This window comes from Octodon degus, unplaced genomic scaffold, assembly GCF_000260255.1.
Source record: "Octodon degus isolate 3935 unplaced genomic scaffold, OctDeg1.0 scaffold00056, whole genome shotgun sequence".
In the NCBI taxonomy this organism is placed as follows: Eukaryota; Metazoa; Chordata; class Mammalia; order Rodentia; family Octodontidae; genus Octodon; species Octodon degus.
The window spans coordinates 6,832,156-6,843,894 of NW_004524632.1; the positions used below are offsets into that span (position 1 = coordinate 6,832,156).

At 55.0% G+C, this 11,739-nt stretch overlaps 1 protein-coding gene across 1 annotated transcript in view; it reads left to right on the forward strand.

Moving 5' to 3' along the window:
- Positions 1-11,739, forward strand: part of Ttll6 (tubulin tyrosine ligase like 6) — a 28,469-nt gene that overhangs the window by 10,308 nt on the left and 6,422 nt on the right. Inside the window, 8 exon segments of the mRNA XM_023718124.1 lie at positions 597-753; positions 1,570-1,713; positions 2,108-2,193; positions 4,155-4,380; positions 5,310-5,485; positions 7,911-8,099; positions 9,002-9,176; positions 10,117-10,380. Of these exon segments, the coding sequence (XP_023573892.1) occupies positions 597-753; positions 1,570-1,713; positions 2,108-2,193; positions 4,155-4,380; positions 5,310-5,485; positions 7,911-8,099; positions 9,002-9,176; positions 10,117-10,380 (1,417 nt within the window).

Below are 11,739 nucleotides of genomic sequence, written 5' to 3' on the forward strand. Positions count from 1 at the left end.
AAAAAAAAAAAAAGCTAGCAAGATGGAGATGCAGATTTCCTTACTGTGGCCGCGTTGTTCCAATCGTACTTTCCCTGAAGTACCCAAAGGCACTTGCCCTCTTCTGCTCTGGCTGAAATGGGAGGTGGTCCCGGGGAAGACAGGAAGTGTCTTAAGACAGGAGCGGGAGCGTTGCTGGTCAGGTTTGAGCCAGGTCCAGAGCTCTGGGTCTCTTGACTGCAACCCAGAAAGCCCAGTGACGTGGGTCTCAGCCGTGGCTCTGGCTGCATGGTGTCACACACGTGACTGCCCGCACGAGATCGCTTTCGTGATGCACAGCAGTGACATGGAGGCTCAGCGCGGCTGGGTCCTTGTGGAGGGTCTCTGTGCTGGCCAGCGGTGTCTCTCAGTCCAGCTCCTGAGGCTCGGCCGCCTCTCCCTTTGCTGGCTGTTGGGGCGTCTCTGAGAGTCTCTGAGTGTCAGAGCTGTGGCACGCGACGCTCAGCTTGGCTCTCCGTATTTGGGGCTTAGGGTTGCTGCAACATGGGGTGGAATACTTCCTCCTCCGGCTTCCCCGGCTAAAGGTTTGCTCCTTCTTCCCTCCCTGCCCTGCGAAGCTGGGGAGGCCTACAGACCTACAGCAGGTCCCGGAAAAATAAGACGTACATTTGCAAGCCAGATTCGGGCTGCCAAGGACGAGGAATATTCATCACCCGGACGGTGAAGGAAATCAAGCCAGGGGAAGATATGATCTGCCAGCTCTATATCTCAAAGGTACTTCCTGGTCGCCATTATTTATTGATTGCCCACAGCCGCCTCAGGCCTGCGTGCGCTGTGTGGAATGGGAACCCGGGCTCCTGAGGCTCATGGGGTTGTAGCTCGTGTTTTGTCTTGGGCTCTGTCAGACTGACAGTGGCAGGGGTGCTGTTCCGTGCCTGGGCCAGCCAGCGCGTCCTTCACTCTTGCATGTCAGTCCTTTGGCCTTGCCTCACCTGGCTGGCCCCTGGGCCGGTACAGAAGTGAGCCAGGTGCCCACCCTTGGTGTGTGGAGGAGGCCCCACCTTTGGGAGAAGAAGCCATCTTGGAAGCCAGCTTCCCTCCCTTCCTGGGGTCAGAGGTCACCAAGGTTCAGCCTGCAGAAGGGAAGGAATTGCCTGGAACCTTCTGGAGCTTTCTGGTGGAGAGGGAAGCATTGGCCTCCCTGGGACACAAGGCCAAGTGAGCATTTCGGGGAGAGCTGTCACAGAACCACACCCCTCGGGTGGTCCTGGATGGTGACCACATGTCCTTTGCAGAGAAGAGCTTCTCATATTACTTGGTTTGGTTGCCAAGTCACTGTCTCTTGGAGGTGGTGACTCATGGCGTTGGGGAGATCAGAAAGCCAGCGCGCACTGTGGCACCACAACCTCCTCGAGGCCACACGGCCAGTCACAAAGACCAGGTCTCCTTATCCTGCTCTCCAGTGCTGGCCCAGCCTGACACTTTCCTCAGGCAACATTAGAGCAAGAAGTTTTCAGTCCCAGAAACCCTGACAGGACTTGGGGCCAGCCCATGTGATATGCCTCCCTAATGCCATGTGACTTCTCTCAGCCCTTTATCATCGATGGGTTCAAATTTGACCTACGGATTTACGTGCTGGTGACGTCCTGTGACCCCCTCAGGATTTTTGTGTATAATGAAGGACTGGCCCGCTTTGCCACCACCTCCTACTCCCACCCCTGTGCCGATAACCTGGTAAGCAGAGGGGACACGCCACCTCCCCTGCCCTTCAGCCAGTTATAAATCCTGTTCAGACCTCCTCCCGAGGCATCGTTGGTTTGACCACCATTGGCTGAGCACTTACTTCACACCAGGATCAATATGTGCTTTCTTTTCTTTTTTTGAGACGGTCTCGCTTTGTAATCCAGGCAGACCTTGAACTCACTGTGTAGCCCTTGAACTTGTAGCGATCCCCCGCCTCAGCCTCCTGAGTGCTGGGATGACAGGCCTGTGCCACCATGGCTGGCTGTTTGGCTGGTTTAAGGACATCCCAAGATTTCCCTTTCTTTTCCATCCCTTTAAGCACGGGCCCCAGGGGACCACGGGAAGGCAGGGAGAGCATCCCACAGGCATGTGTCTCTTCCCCCAGGACGACACCTGCATGCACCTGACTAATTATTCCATTAATAAGCACAGTTCAAACTTCATTCAAGACGCGCACTCGGGCAGCAAGAGGTAAGGGAGTGGCGGCGCTCATTCGCACCCTGTGCAGATCCCACCCCGGCCCTGCCCTGCCCTGCCCGGCCCTGCCTGGCTCTGCCAGTGGGTCCCTCTTGGGTCACATGGCCTTGGTTCGCCACCGTTGGGGCCCGGGCCCTGCAGGCTGTTAATCATTACAGCAGGCCCTGTCGTAAACCCTAGAGCTGGGAGAAGAGATAAACACTATTTCCCCAGCAGAATACACACGCGGTCCAAAACATGACTTGTTCCTGGCTCCCGCCCGACACCGCCGACCAGCAGATGTTTACTGATCACTGTCTGAGCCTTTGAGAAGGGCTCGTGGCATGGTGGAGCCTCCTGGGCCTTGGTTCCCTGGACATGGCTGCGTTAGAGATTCTCCACAGACGTGTCAGAGTCCCTGCTGGTGTCACATGATGTGTGGCTGGTGGGCACCAGGACTCCCCAGGAAGGGGGAAGAGAAGCATTCATGCGAGTCTTGCTATAGGCAGCTGTCCCCTCCCTGTTACTGTGTGATCAGCTCTCTTTGAATTTTTGTTTTGATTTGCTTTTTTGCTTTGCTTTGTTTGAGACAGAAGCTGACTAGGTAGTCCAGGCTGGCCTCGAACTTGTAGCGATCCTCCTGCCTCGGCTTCCCAAGTGCTGAGATTACAGACATGAACCTCCGCGCCCTGCTTGTGGTTAAAATTTTCACCCCAGCACTTTGTAGGTGGAGAGCTGAGGGGCTGGGGCCAGGGCCACACCTTAGGCATACCAGGGTGGGTGGAGGCTAAACAATAGACCTTCCATTTGGGGACAGCGCCCGAGAGGTGTGTGGCATTTCAGCACCTGAAGCCCACGAGGCCTGTAGGACGAGTGCACATGGCAAGGAGTGGGCATCTCCCCCATTTCTTCTCCCCATCACCCAGGAGCCCCGCTGCTGGTGCCCTGCCCCGTAGTTGGCAGCCAAGGCCAATGGCGTTGTCTCGCACCTGGCACGTGGCTGGTGTCAAGCTGGTGATAGGCCCAGGGCCACTACAGAATTTCACAGCAGAGCACTCTCTCCGCTGGGAAGGACCAAGGAAAGTCACCAAGGGAAGGACGTATTTTGTTTCACCTGTTAGAAGTCAGGGGAGAATACAGTGTATTTTAGGAAACCTCACTTCACAATGAGACAAATTAAAATACTTCGTTTTCCCTCCCACAGCATGGGGTTCCAGTGACCTGGGAAATCTGCTTAGGTGTAACGTTCTGTCCCGGCACAGTGGCAGGTGGAGGAGGGGCTGCCCTGTTGCGTGGCCTCTGCCCCTCTGTCCTTAGGTACCCAGGTTTTGGGCTTGTCACTGCCCCTCTCAGAGGAGCTAGCCGCAGCCTTCACCCTGAGGTCTGCTCTTTGTCCTCCCCTCTGTGCTTGGGCCGCTCCCAGCTCCACCTGCCTGTGACGGGGCTGTTTCCTGCAACGTGGGACTTTCTGTTCCAAACACAGGAGAACTGTTAGCCTTTCCCTGTGGAAATACCCTGGCTGCGTGTTCTTTACAAGCAGCCGTAAACAGACAAGACTGCTAGAACTTCAGTGCCTCCCGGGTCACTCACATGGCTGCAGTGGGGCCAAGGTGCCATTGAGCTTAAGAGGCTCCCCAAGCTGGGTTCTGGGTGTGGTGGCCGAGGCCTGTGATCCCAGCACCCTGGGAGGCTGAGGCAGGAGGACCATGCGTTTAATTTCAACCTGGGCAACTTGGTGACTTAGTGAGACCCTGTCTCGAAATAAGAAATAAGTACAAAGGGCTCTGTGTGAAGGCCCTGGGTTCAGTTCTCACTACATTAAAAAAAAAAAAAAGGCTTGTGTTAAACACCAGAGGCTCACGAAGCCCTGGGCCCTGTCACCCTGGTCCGGCTACCCAGTCCCCAGCCCCAGAACCCCTGGGGTCCACAAAGGGTTCCTGCGTCGCCAGCCCTGCCCAGCCCATGATTCCCCGCAGGAAGCTGTCGGCCTTCAATGTCTACATGGAGAGCCACGGCTACGACGTGCAGCAGATCTGGAGGGCCATTGAGGACCTCATTGTGAAGACCCTCATCGCTGCCCACCCGGTCATCAAGCACAACTACCAGACCTGCTTCCCCAGCCACACGCTCAACAGCGCCTGCTTCGAGATCCTGGGCTTCGACATCCTGCTGGACTGCAAGCTCAAGCCCTGGCTGCTGGAGGTGGGGAGTGGGGCTGGGCTGAAGCAGCATCCGGTCGGCTTCCCGGGGACCCCTCCGGGCTCACGCAGGGGACTTGGGCTCCCCTCCACCACCCCTCCCAGGGTGCTTTGAGGCCAGGGCAGGCTTCGTCCAGAGCTGAGAGGCGGCCACCAGAGGGGGGTAGATGCCTGGGAATCGGACAGTTCTGTCTTCCCGAGGCCCCAGCCAGACTGATAGACCAGCGCAGGCACAGAGAGGTTCTAGCATCACTCTGCCTCTGGTGACAGGGTCTCTTCTGTCTCTTCCGCGGAAGAGTACCTGCATCCTCAAAGCCGGGTCCACTGTGCTCAGGGTCACACAGGGACGGCCTCCTTGGGCTCTCAGGGGCCTGGACTACTTGGTTTCAAGCACTCAGAGTGCTGGAGATGGAGCCACCTTGTAAGTTTCTGGGGGGTAAAAGGAGGTTTCCAAGGTCTTGGTTCTGGTTGCACCTGTCCCCAGGAGCCCTTGAATATGGCCAACAGGAGGCACCCTAAGGAGTGAGGTGTGTCTGGGAAGTCACAGTGCCAGTGCCAGGTGTCAGTGCCAGAGTCACACTTTATTTATGTGGGGTTTTTTTGTTTTTTTTTCGGAACTGGGAATTGAACTCAGGCTCTTGCCAAGCAAGCACTTATTCTACCAAGCTATCTCCTCGGCTCCTGTATGTATTTTTTTTTTTTTTTTTTTTTGAGACAAGAGTCTCCCTGTGGAGATCAGGCTGGCCCTGAACTCACTATTGCCCAGGCTGGCCTTGAACTTGCAGGGATCCTCCTGCCTCAGACTTCTGAGGATTGTTCTGGGATTGCAGCAAGTGGGGTGGGCCACCAATACCCACCTTAGGGTTTGGAGGTGGCTGGCGGCCTCTCCCGCTGCTTTCAGCCCCGTCCCCAGCAGTCGTCTGATCCCCACAGGTCAACCATTCTCCAAGTTTCTCCACTGACACCCGGTTGGACAGGGAGGTGAAGGACAGGCTGCTGTATGACACCTTGGTTCTCATCAACCTGGGGAGCTGTGACAAAAAGAAAGTCCTGGAGGAGGAGAGACAGCGGGGCCGGTTCTTGCAGCAGTGCCGTTCTCGGGAGGTCAGGTACGGCAGTGGCCCCGACCTGGGAACCTTTCCTGTGGCCTTTCGGTCATTTCCTGAGCCTTAGTGAGCCCTTCATCAAATGCCACTTGTGCTGCTTAAGATCGCAGGGGAAGTGGCAGAAACCTTTAGGGGAAAATTTAACATGAGGCCCAGCATCATAATTTGTAAGAGACTCAAAAAATTTTGCCTGGGATAAACGGATGCACCTCAGTGGGAAGGTATGCCTGCCTACCAAGTACGAGGCCCTGTGTTCAATCCCCAGCACTGCTAGAACAATTAAATAAAAGATAGCTCAGCATGATATGCCTATAATCCCAGCGCTTGGGAGGCTGAGGCAAGAGGATCCCGTGAATTTGAGGTCAGCCTGAACTACATAGTGAGCCCCTGCCTTAAAAATCAATCAAGGGGCTGGTGAGATGGCTCAGTGGTCTAAAGCACCTACTTAGAACAAGCTTAGCAAAGCACAGGGACCGCGGTTCAATCCCCAGACCACATGCCAGCCAGCCCCGCCCCCTGGTGGGCTGAGCTGGCCCCCCCCAAATAAAAATTTTTTTTAAATTAACTTATAAAAAAAATCAATCAATCAATCAATCAATCAATCAGGGGCTGGTGAGATGGCTCAGTGGTCTAAAGCACCTACTTAGAACAAGCTTAGCAAAACACAGGGACAGCGGTTCAGTCCCCCAGCACCACATGCCAGCCGGCCCCGCCCCCTGGTGGGCTGAGCTGGCCGCGTGCGCGCGCACACACACACACACACACACACACAAATAAATAAAAAATTAAAAAAAAAAATCAATCAATCAACCTTGCCTGGAGCTGCAAAAGGGAGGCTCATTTTAACAAACAATAATCTTACTTGGAAATTAAGTTTGTATGGATGGTATAGCAGGCCGAATACTTTTATTGTCAGTGTGCCTTTGTCCCTAGAAATTAGAAGATTAAATTGCAGACATGTAACTCTCTGTAATGGATTTGAATTGATTAAATTATGATAAGGTTTAGGAATCACCAATATTAAAAAATGCAACCGACCCTTTTCCTGGAGGACAGGGTCTCTCTGTGTGGTCTAGGCAATCCTCCCACCTCAGCCTCCTGAGAACTGGGATTACAGGCCTGCGCCACCATGCCTGGCCTTAATTTTACTGAAGAAACTATCTGAGCTGGCAGGAGGAACATCTTGCTTTCTGTGGTCAGCCTTTGCCTTGCTCCTGGGATCTCGGCTCTGAGATCCCAGAGGGTCCGAGTCTGGTCCAGAAGGCGCCCTTGATGCTTCCAGACCAAGTCCTGGGCCCTCCTCAGAGCAGCGCCAGCCTGATGCCGTGGGCTGAGATTTTGCACGAGGCCATAGTAGCACTTGTGTTCCTACAGCACAGCGATTCCCCGGCACCATCATGGGCACTGCCTTCCGAGGAGCGAGAGATGGCATGGGGGAGGTAGACTGGGTGCTGTATGGCCTTGCTCCTGAAGCCAACAGCAAGACTGCAAGGGGACCCGTCTAGTCACTTTTCGGGTTGCTGAGACACCATCCCTGACGCCCACAACTTGAAGGAAGAGAGGTTTATTTGGTTTACAGTTTGTAGAGGTTTCAGTCTGTAGACCTCTGCGCCAAGGCAGAAGAGTACTGTGGAGGGGCCTGGCGGAGGAGATGCACTCACCTCATGGTGCCCAGAAAGCAGAGCTTGAAGCGGGGAGAGGAGCCCTTGCGGGCCACGCCCCGAGACTGCCCCCTTGGCCCCGCCCCGCCCTGGTACCGCCCCTTCCTACCCGGCCACGCCCACTGACTCCAATCCAGCTGCCCGCCCCACCATCCAATCACCTTCCAAACACGTAACGGGAAGTAACTGCCAAGGTCACCTTGTTCCTCCAACCCTGCGCTTGGAACCGTGCATCTGGGCTGTAGTTTCAGGCCACTCTGCCCTGTGCTGCTAGGGGCCTCGGGGACATCCTCTCCTCATCAGTCCTTGACCCCGGACATGTCGGTGGCTCTCAGTGTCTCCACTGGAGAGGGGGCTCACCGCGCCTCCCTGCCTGACCTCCACCTCCCCGGAGGGCTGTGAGGAAGCATGAGATCTTAGCAGCCCAGAAGCACATTAAGCTCATCTTAGAAGCTCTCGAATTAATAAGGTGATGAGGGGAGGTGGGGACAGTGCCCGCTCAGATCAGGGGCTGCGGGTTTCCTTGGAGAGAATTTGGTAGACCACCATCCGGAAGGCTTCTGACCAGCTCTGAGGGCACCAAGGACGGCTGTCCCCAAGGGCTACTGCGTCCTTTCAAGGAAACATTCTTATTTTAATTCAGTAAACATTGGCCACAGTTCTATGCAAAGCCTCCATCTGGCCTGAGAGGTGCCTCCTGCCTTCTTCCAAAAACAAAACAAAACAAAAAACCTTGAAGCGCGGTGCGGTGTCCTCCTCCCCTACAGGATCGAGGAAGCCAAAGGGTTCCAGGCTGCCAGGTTGCAGAAAACCGAGAAATATGAGAAGGACAACTGTGGCGGGTTCCGGCTGATTTACCCCAGCCGGAATCTGGAGAAGTATGAGAAGTTTTTCCAGGACAACAGCTCGCTTTTCCAGAACACTGCTGCCTCCCGGGCCCGGGAGGGATGCGCCCGGTAGGAAGCTGCGGGGGGAGGTGCTTGTCCATTCTGGGGATGGCTGGTGGGTCTGGGGTGGCAGGGACAGTGTCTGGCTTGAAGGGACCCCGGTACCAGGCACAGCTGAGCCGATGGGTGGCTGCTTCTAGAAATTCATCCCTGGGACAGATGTCCCCACTCCACACCCTCACGCAGGTGTGAGATCTAGAAGCCAGAAGGGAATCGTGGCATTGATCTGGGTCCCCATCAAGCGCTACATTTTCCAGAAGGAGCATTTAAGTCACGGGATCCCATTGCAAGAGGAGACAGGCTAAGGTCTAGAACTCACCTATCTCCTGACTGGCTGTGTACAGCACCTTCTGTCTTCTCCCAGGGCTACTGGCCTGAAAGCCCAGCAGAGGAAGTGATCCAAGCCGGGGGGTGGTGGCGCATGCCTCTCATCCCAAAACTTGGGAGGCTGAGGCAGGTGGATCTCTGAGAGCTAAAGGCCATGGGCTCCATGGTGAGGTTAAGGCCAGCTGGAACTATGTAGCAGGACTCTATCTTTAAAAAAAGAAAAAAAAAAACAAGATCAGGACTGCGGAGATAGCTCAGCGGCACAAGCACCCGCCTGGCAACTGCAAGGTCATGAGTTCAATTTCCCCTCCACATACAAAGGCAACAATAGAAGTGGTGTAACAAGGGAGCCCCTGTCCTACCTAGATCTTCTTCCTGACAGATGCTGCAAGAAGCGGGGAGCGCGTGTGGTGTGGTCCCCTTCTGGGAGTGGCTGGAGGGAGGGCTCTTTGGTGTCCACCCACCCTGGCCTACAGCTGACCCTTGGATCGGGAAGGGGTAGTGGACCCTTGGCCACTCACTCGTCCTGCCTGGGGCCTGTCGCTGTCCAGCTCTGACCCTTCTTCTTGTCTGCCCGCGGGCAGGCAGCTGATCCAGGAACTGAGACTGCGGCAGGAGCAAAAGCCCTTGCAGACTCGGCAGAAGAAGGCAGAGGTGCAGGGCGAGGTGGCAGGCGAGCAGGCCCAGGGCAGGAGCTCCAGGCCCTGGCGACCGTCGCAGCAGCAGAGATGCAAGGCCGCCAAGCACAGCCCCAGACAAGTAAACCCGGAGGGGAGGGGCACAAGAAGTGTGGCTTGCACCCTGCCCCAGGTGGGGCCCCTCCGCGGGGGGCTGCTGCAGACACCCCTGCTCCGAGCTCAGATGCGCTGATTCCCGAGCTCTGGCTGCAGGGGCGACCAGTGCTGACCCTGGGCTCCTCAGGGCGCTGTGCCCTGGGCTATGGGTGGCTGGCCAGGCCATGTCACCTAATCCTTGGGGTCTCCTGTTTGCTTGTTTTTCTCCAGACCTCTGCCCCGAGCCCCACCCCCAGCCCTTTCCTTTTTATGGTGAAGCAAGATCTTGCCAAGTGGCTGCATGGCCCAGTCTGGGCTCAAACTTGCAATCCTCCTGCCTCAGCCTCCCAGAGTGCTGGGATCGCTGTTGTGCGTCATCGTGCCTGGCTTTATCTAAATCTTTGGCTCCTGCCTTCTCTGCCTAGAGTTCTCTTCTAGCTCAGTGGAAAGATGGAGTTGGATTCTCAGCTCCTGTGCTCTTTCTTAATGTCTCACCTGGAGGAACAGGATCAGAGAAGGGCTGCGGGGGTTTGTTTGTTCAAGACAAGGTCTTGCTATGTAACCCAGGCTATGTAATGCCCGTCTCAAACTGGCGATCCTCCTGCCTCAGCCTCCCAAGTGCTGGATTATAGGCATGTACCATCACTCCCAGCTATTTTGCTTTTCTAAACTTTGTTAAAATCACAGACCCTTTGAGAATCTGATATAAGCTACGGCATCTATTGTGCTAAAGCACACAATGAACCATTTTTAAACTGCAGTTCCAAATTGCCAAAAGACCCCAAAAACCATCCAGGAGCCCTGCCAAAAGCAGAGAGACCCTGTCCCCAGTGCCACCTCCTCCCTGTGCCCTGGCACCTTCCCTGGGGCATGGAGGAATCCAGGGGCACCCAGTCCCCACGGCCGTGTTGGTTCCTCCTTCCTAATACTTCCAGCCGCTGGCGCTGGTGTCCTGCATGCCTAGCTTGCTCCTGGGTGTCAGAGATAGAAAGAAGAGCGACAAGGACAGTGGCTTCAGCCCAGACGCCCCCAAGGAGGGGGCTGGGCCCACAACTGCCAGGCCCTGCAGCTCCGAGCTGGACCTGAGGAGTCCCCATCGCAGCGGCTCCGGGCTGCAGCACTGTGCACCTGGTGACAACTTCGAGACACCTGCGCCGGACCCTGACACCAGCCCTGCCTCCGGCTCCGCAGTGAGTGCTGCTGGGCTCGGGAGTGGGTGCCACGGGTCCTGCTTCCTGGTCCTTCTCAGCCTCTTACACTCCTTGGGCCTCAGTATCCCCATGTGGGAGGCCCAAGCTGTAGAATGACATACCTGCCAGGAAGATGGGCCTGGGATGGCATTGGGGCCACCCTGTGTCCCCCTCTTCTTGGGCAGGGTGCCATCTGTGTCGCTTCCCTGGGGGCTGTAGCCATAGGCTTAGTGGCTTAAGGTATCCTGAAACTGAGGTGTCCGTGGGATCTGAGCTGCTGCTTACGGGATGGCAGTGGGGGGTACAGTCCATGGTACTCTTCACTGTGTGACCGGGTGACTCTGTCTCGGTTGGCACATGGGCTTTTCCCTGTCTATTTCTCTACGGCTCTCTGTCTTGGAGACCATAGAGACAGGGTCTCACCATGTAGCCCAGGCTGGCCTTGAGCTCACGGCGATCCTCCTGCCTCAGCCTGCCAAGTGCTGGGATGACAGGTGTGCGTCATCACACACAATTCCACATTGCTCCCTTCAGAGTACACCAGTCACTGGATTGAGGGCCACCCTAGTCCAGAACAATGTCATTTACTAGAAGTATTCTATCTGCAAAGGCCCTGCTCCTAAATGAGGTCACATTCTGGGGTTCCACGTGCATGTGAACTTGGGGGCTACATTTCAACTCTGTGTGCCACCTACACAGTATTTATGGGTAGTCTAGGGAAGGAAATAAAATATCCTTAGACTCCCGCTCTGGACCTGAGTTATTGTACAGGTTGGACACGGTGACATGTAGCATACAGCAGTTCCAGCCACCAGGGAAGCTGAGGAAGGAGGGTCATTTCAGTTCACGAGCTTAGGGACAGCCTCAAATAAATTATTTTTATTAATATGTACAAACATACAACTAGGTTTAACATTTTTATACAGTGAACCCACAACAGTCACCACGTTCTGCATTCAGAGATTCAATCAATTGCAAGTCAAAAAACATTTTTAAAAATTGCAACCAGGCCAGGTGTGGTGGTGCATGCCTGTAAGCCCAGCACTTGGGAGGTCGAGACGGGGATCACCGCAGGTTCGAGGCCAGCTTGGGCTCTGCAGTAAGTTCAGAGCTATCCTGTCTACATGGCAAGACTCTGTCTGATAACCTAAAGAAAAAGAAAACAAAGAAAAAAGTTGTATCTGTACTCGATTTATAGAATTTGTTTTCTTTTTTTGCTTTTTTTTGTGTTTGTTTTTGGTCTCATTCTTGCTTTTTGGATACGTGGTCCAATATATATAATTCAGGCTGGCCCTGAGGTCACTATGTAGCCCAGGCTGGCCTTAAATTCATGGAGATCTTCCTGCCTCAGCCTCTTGA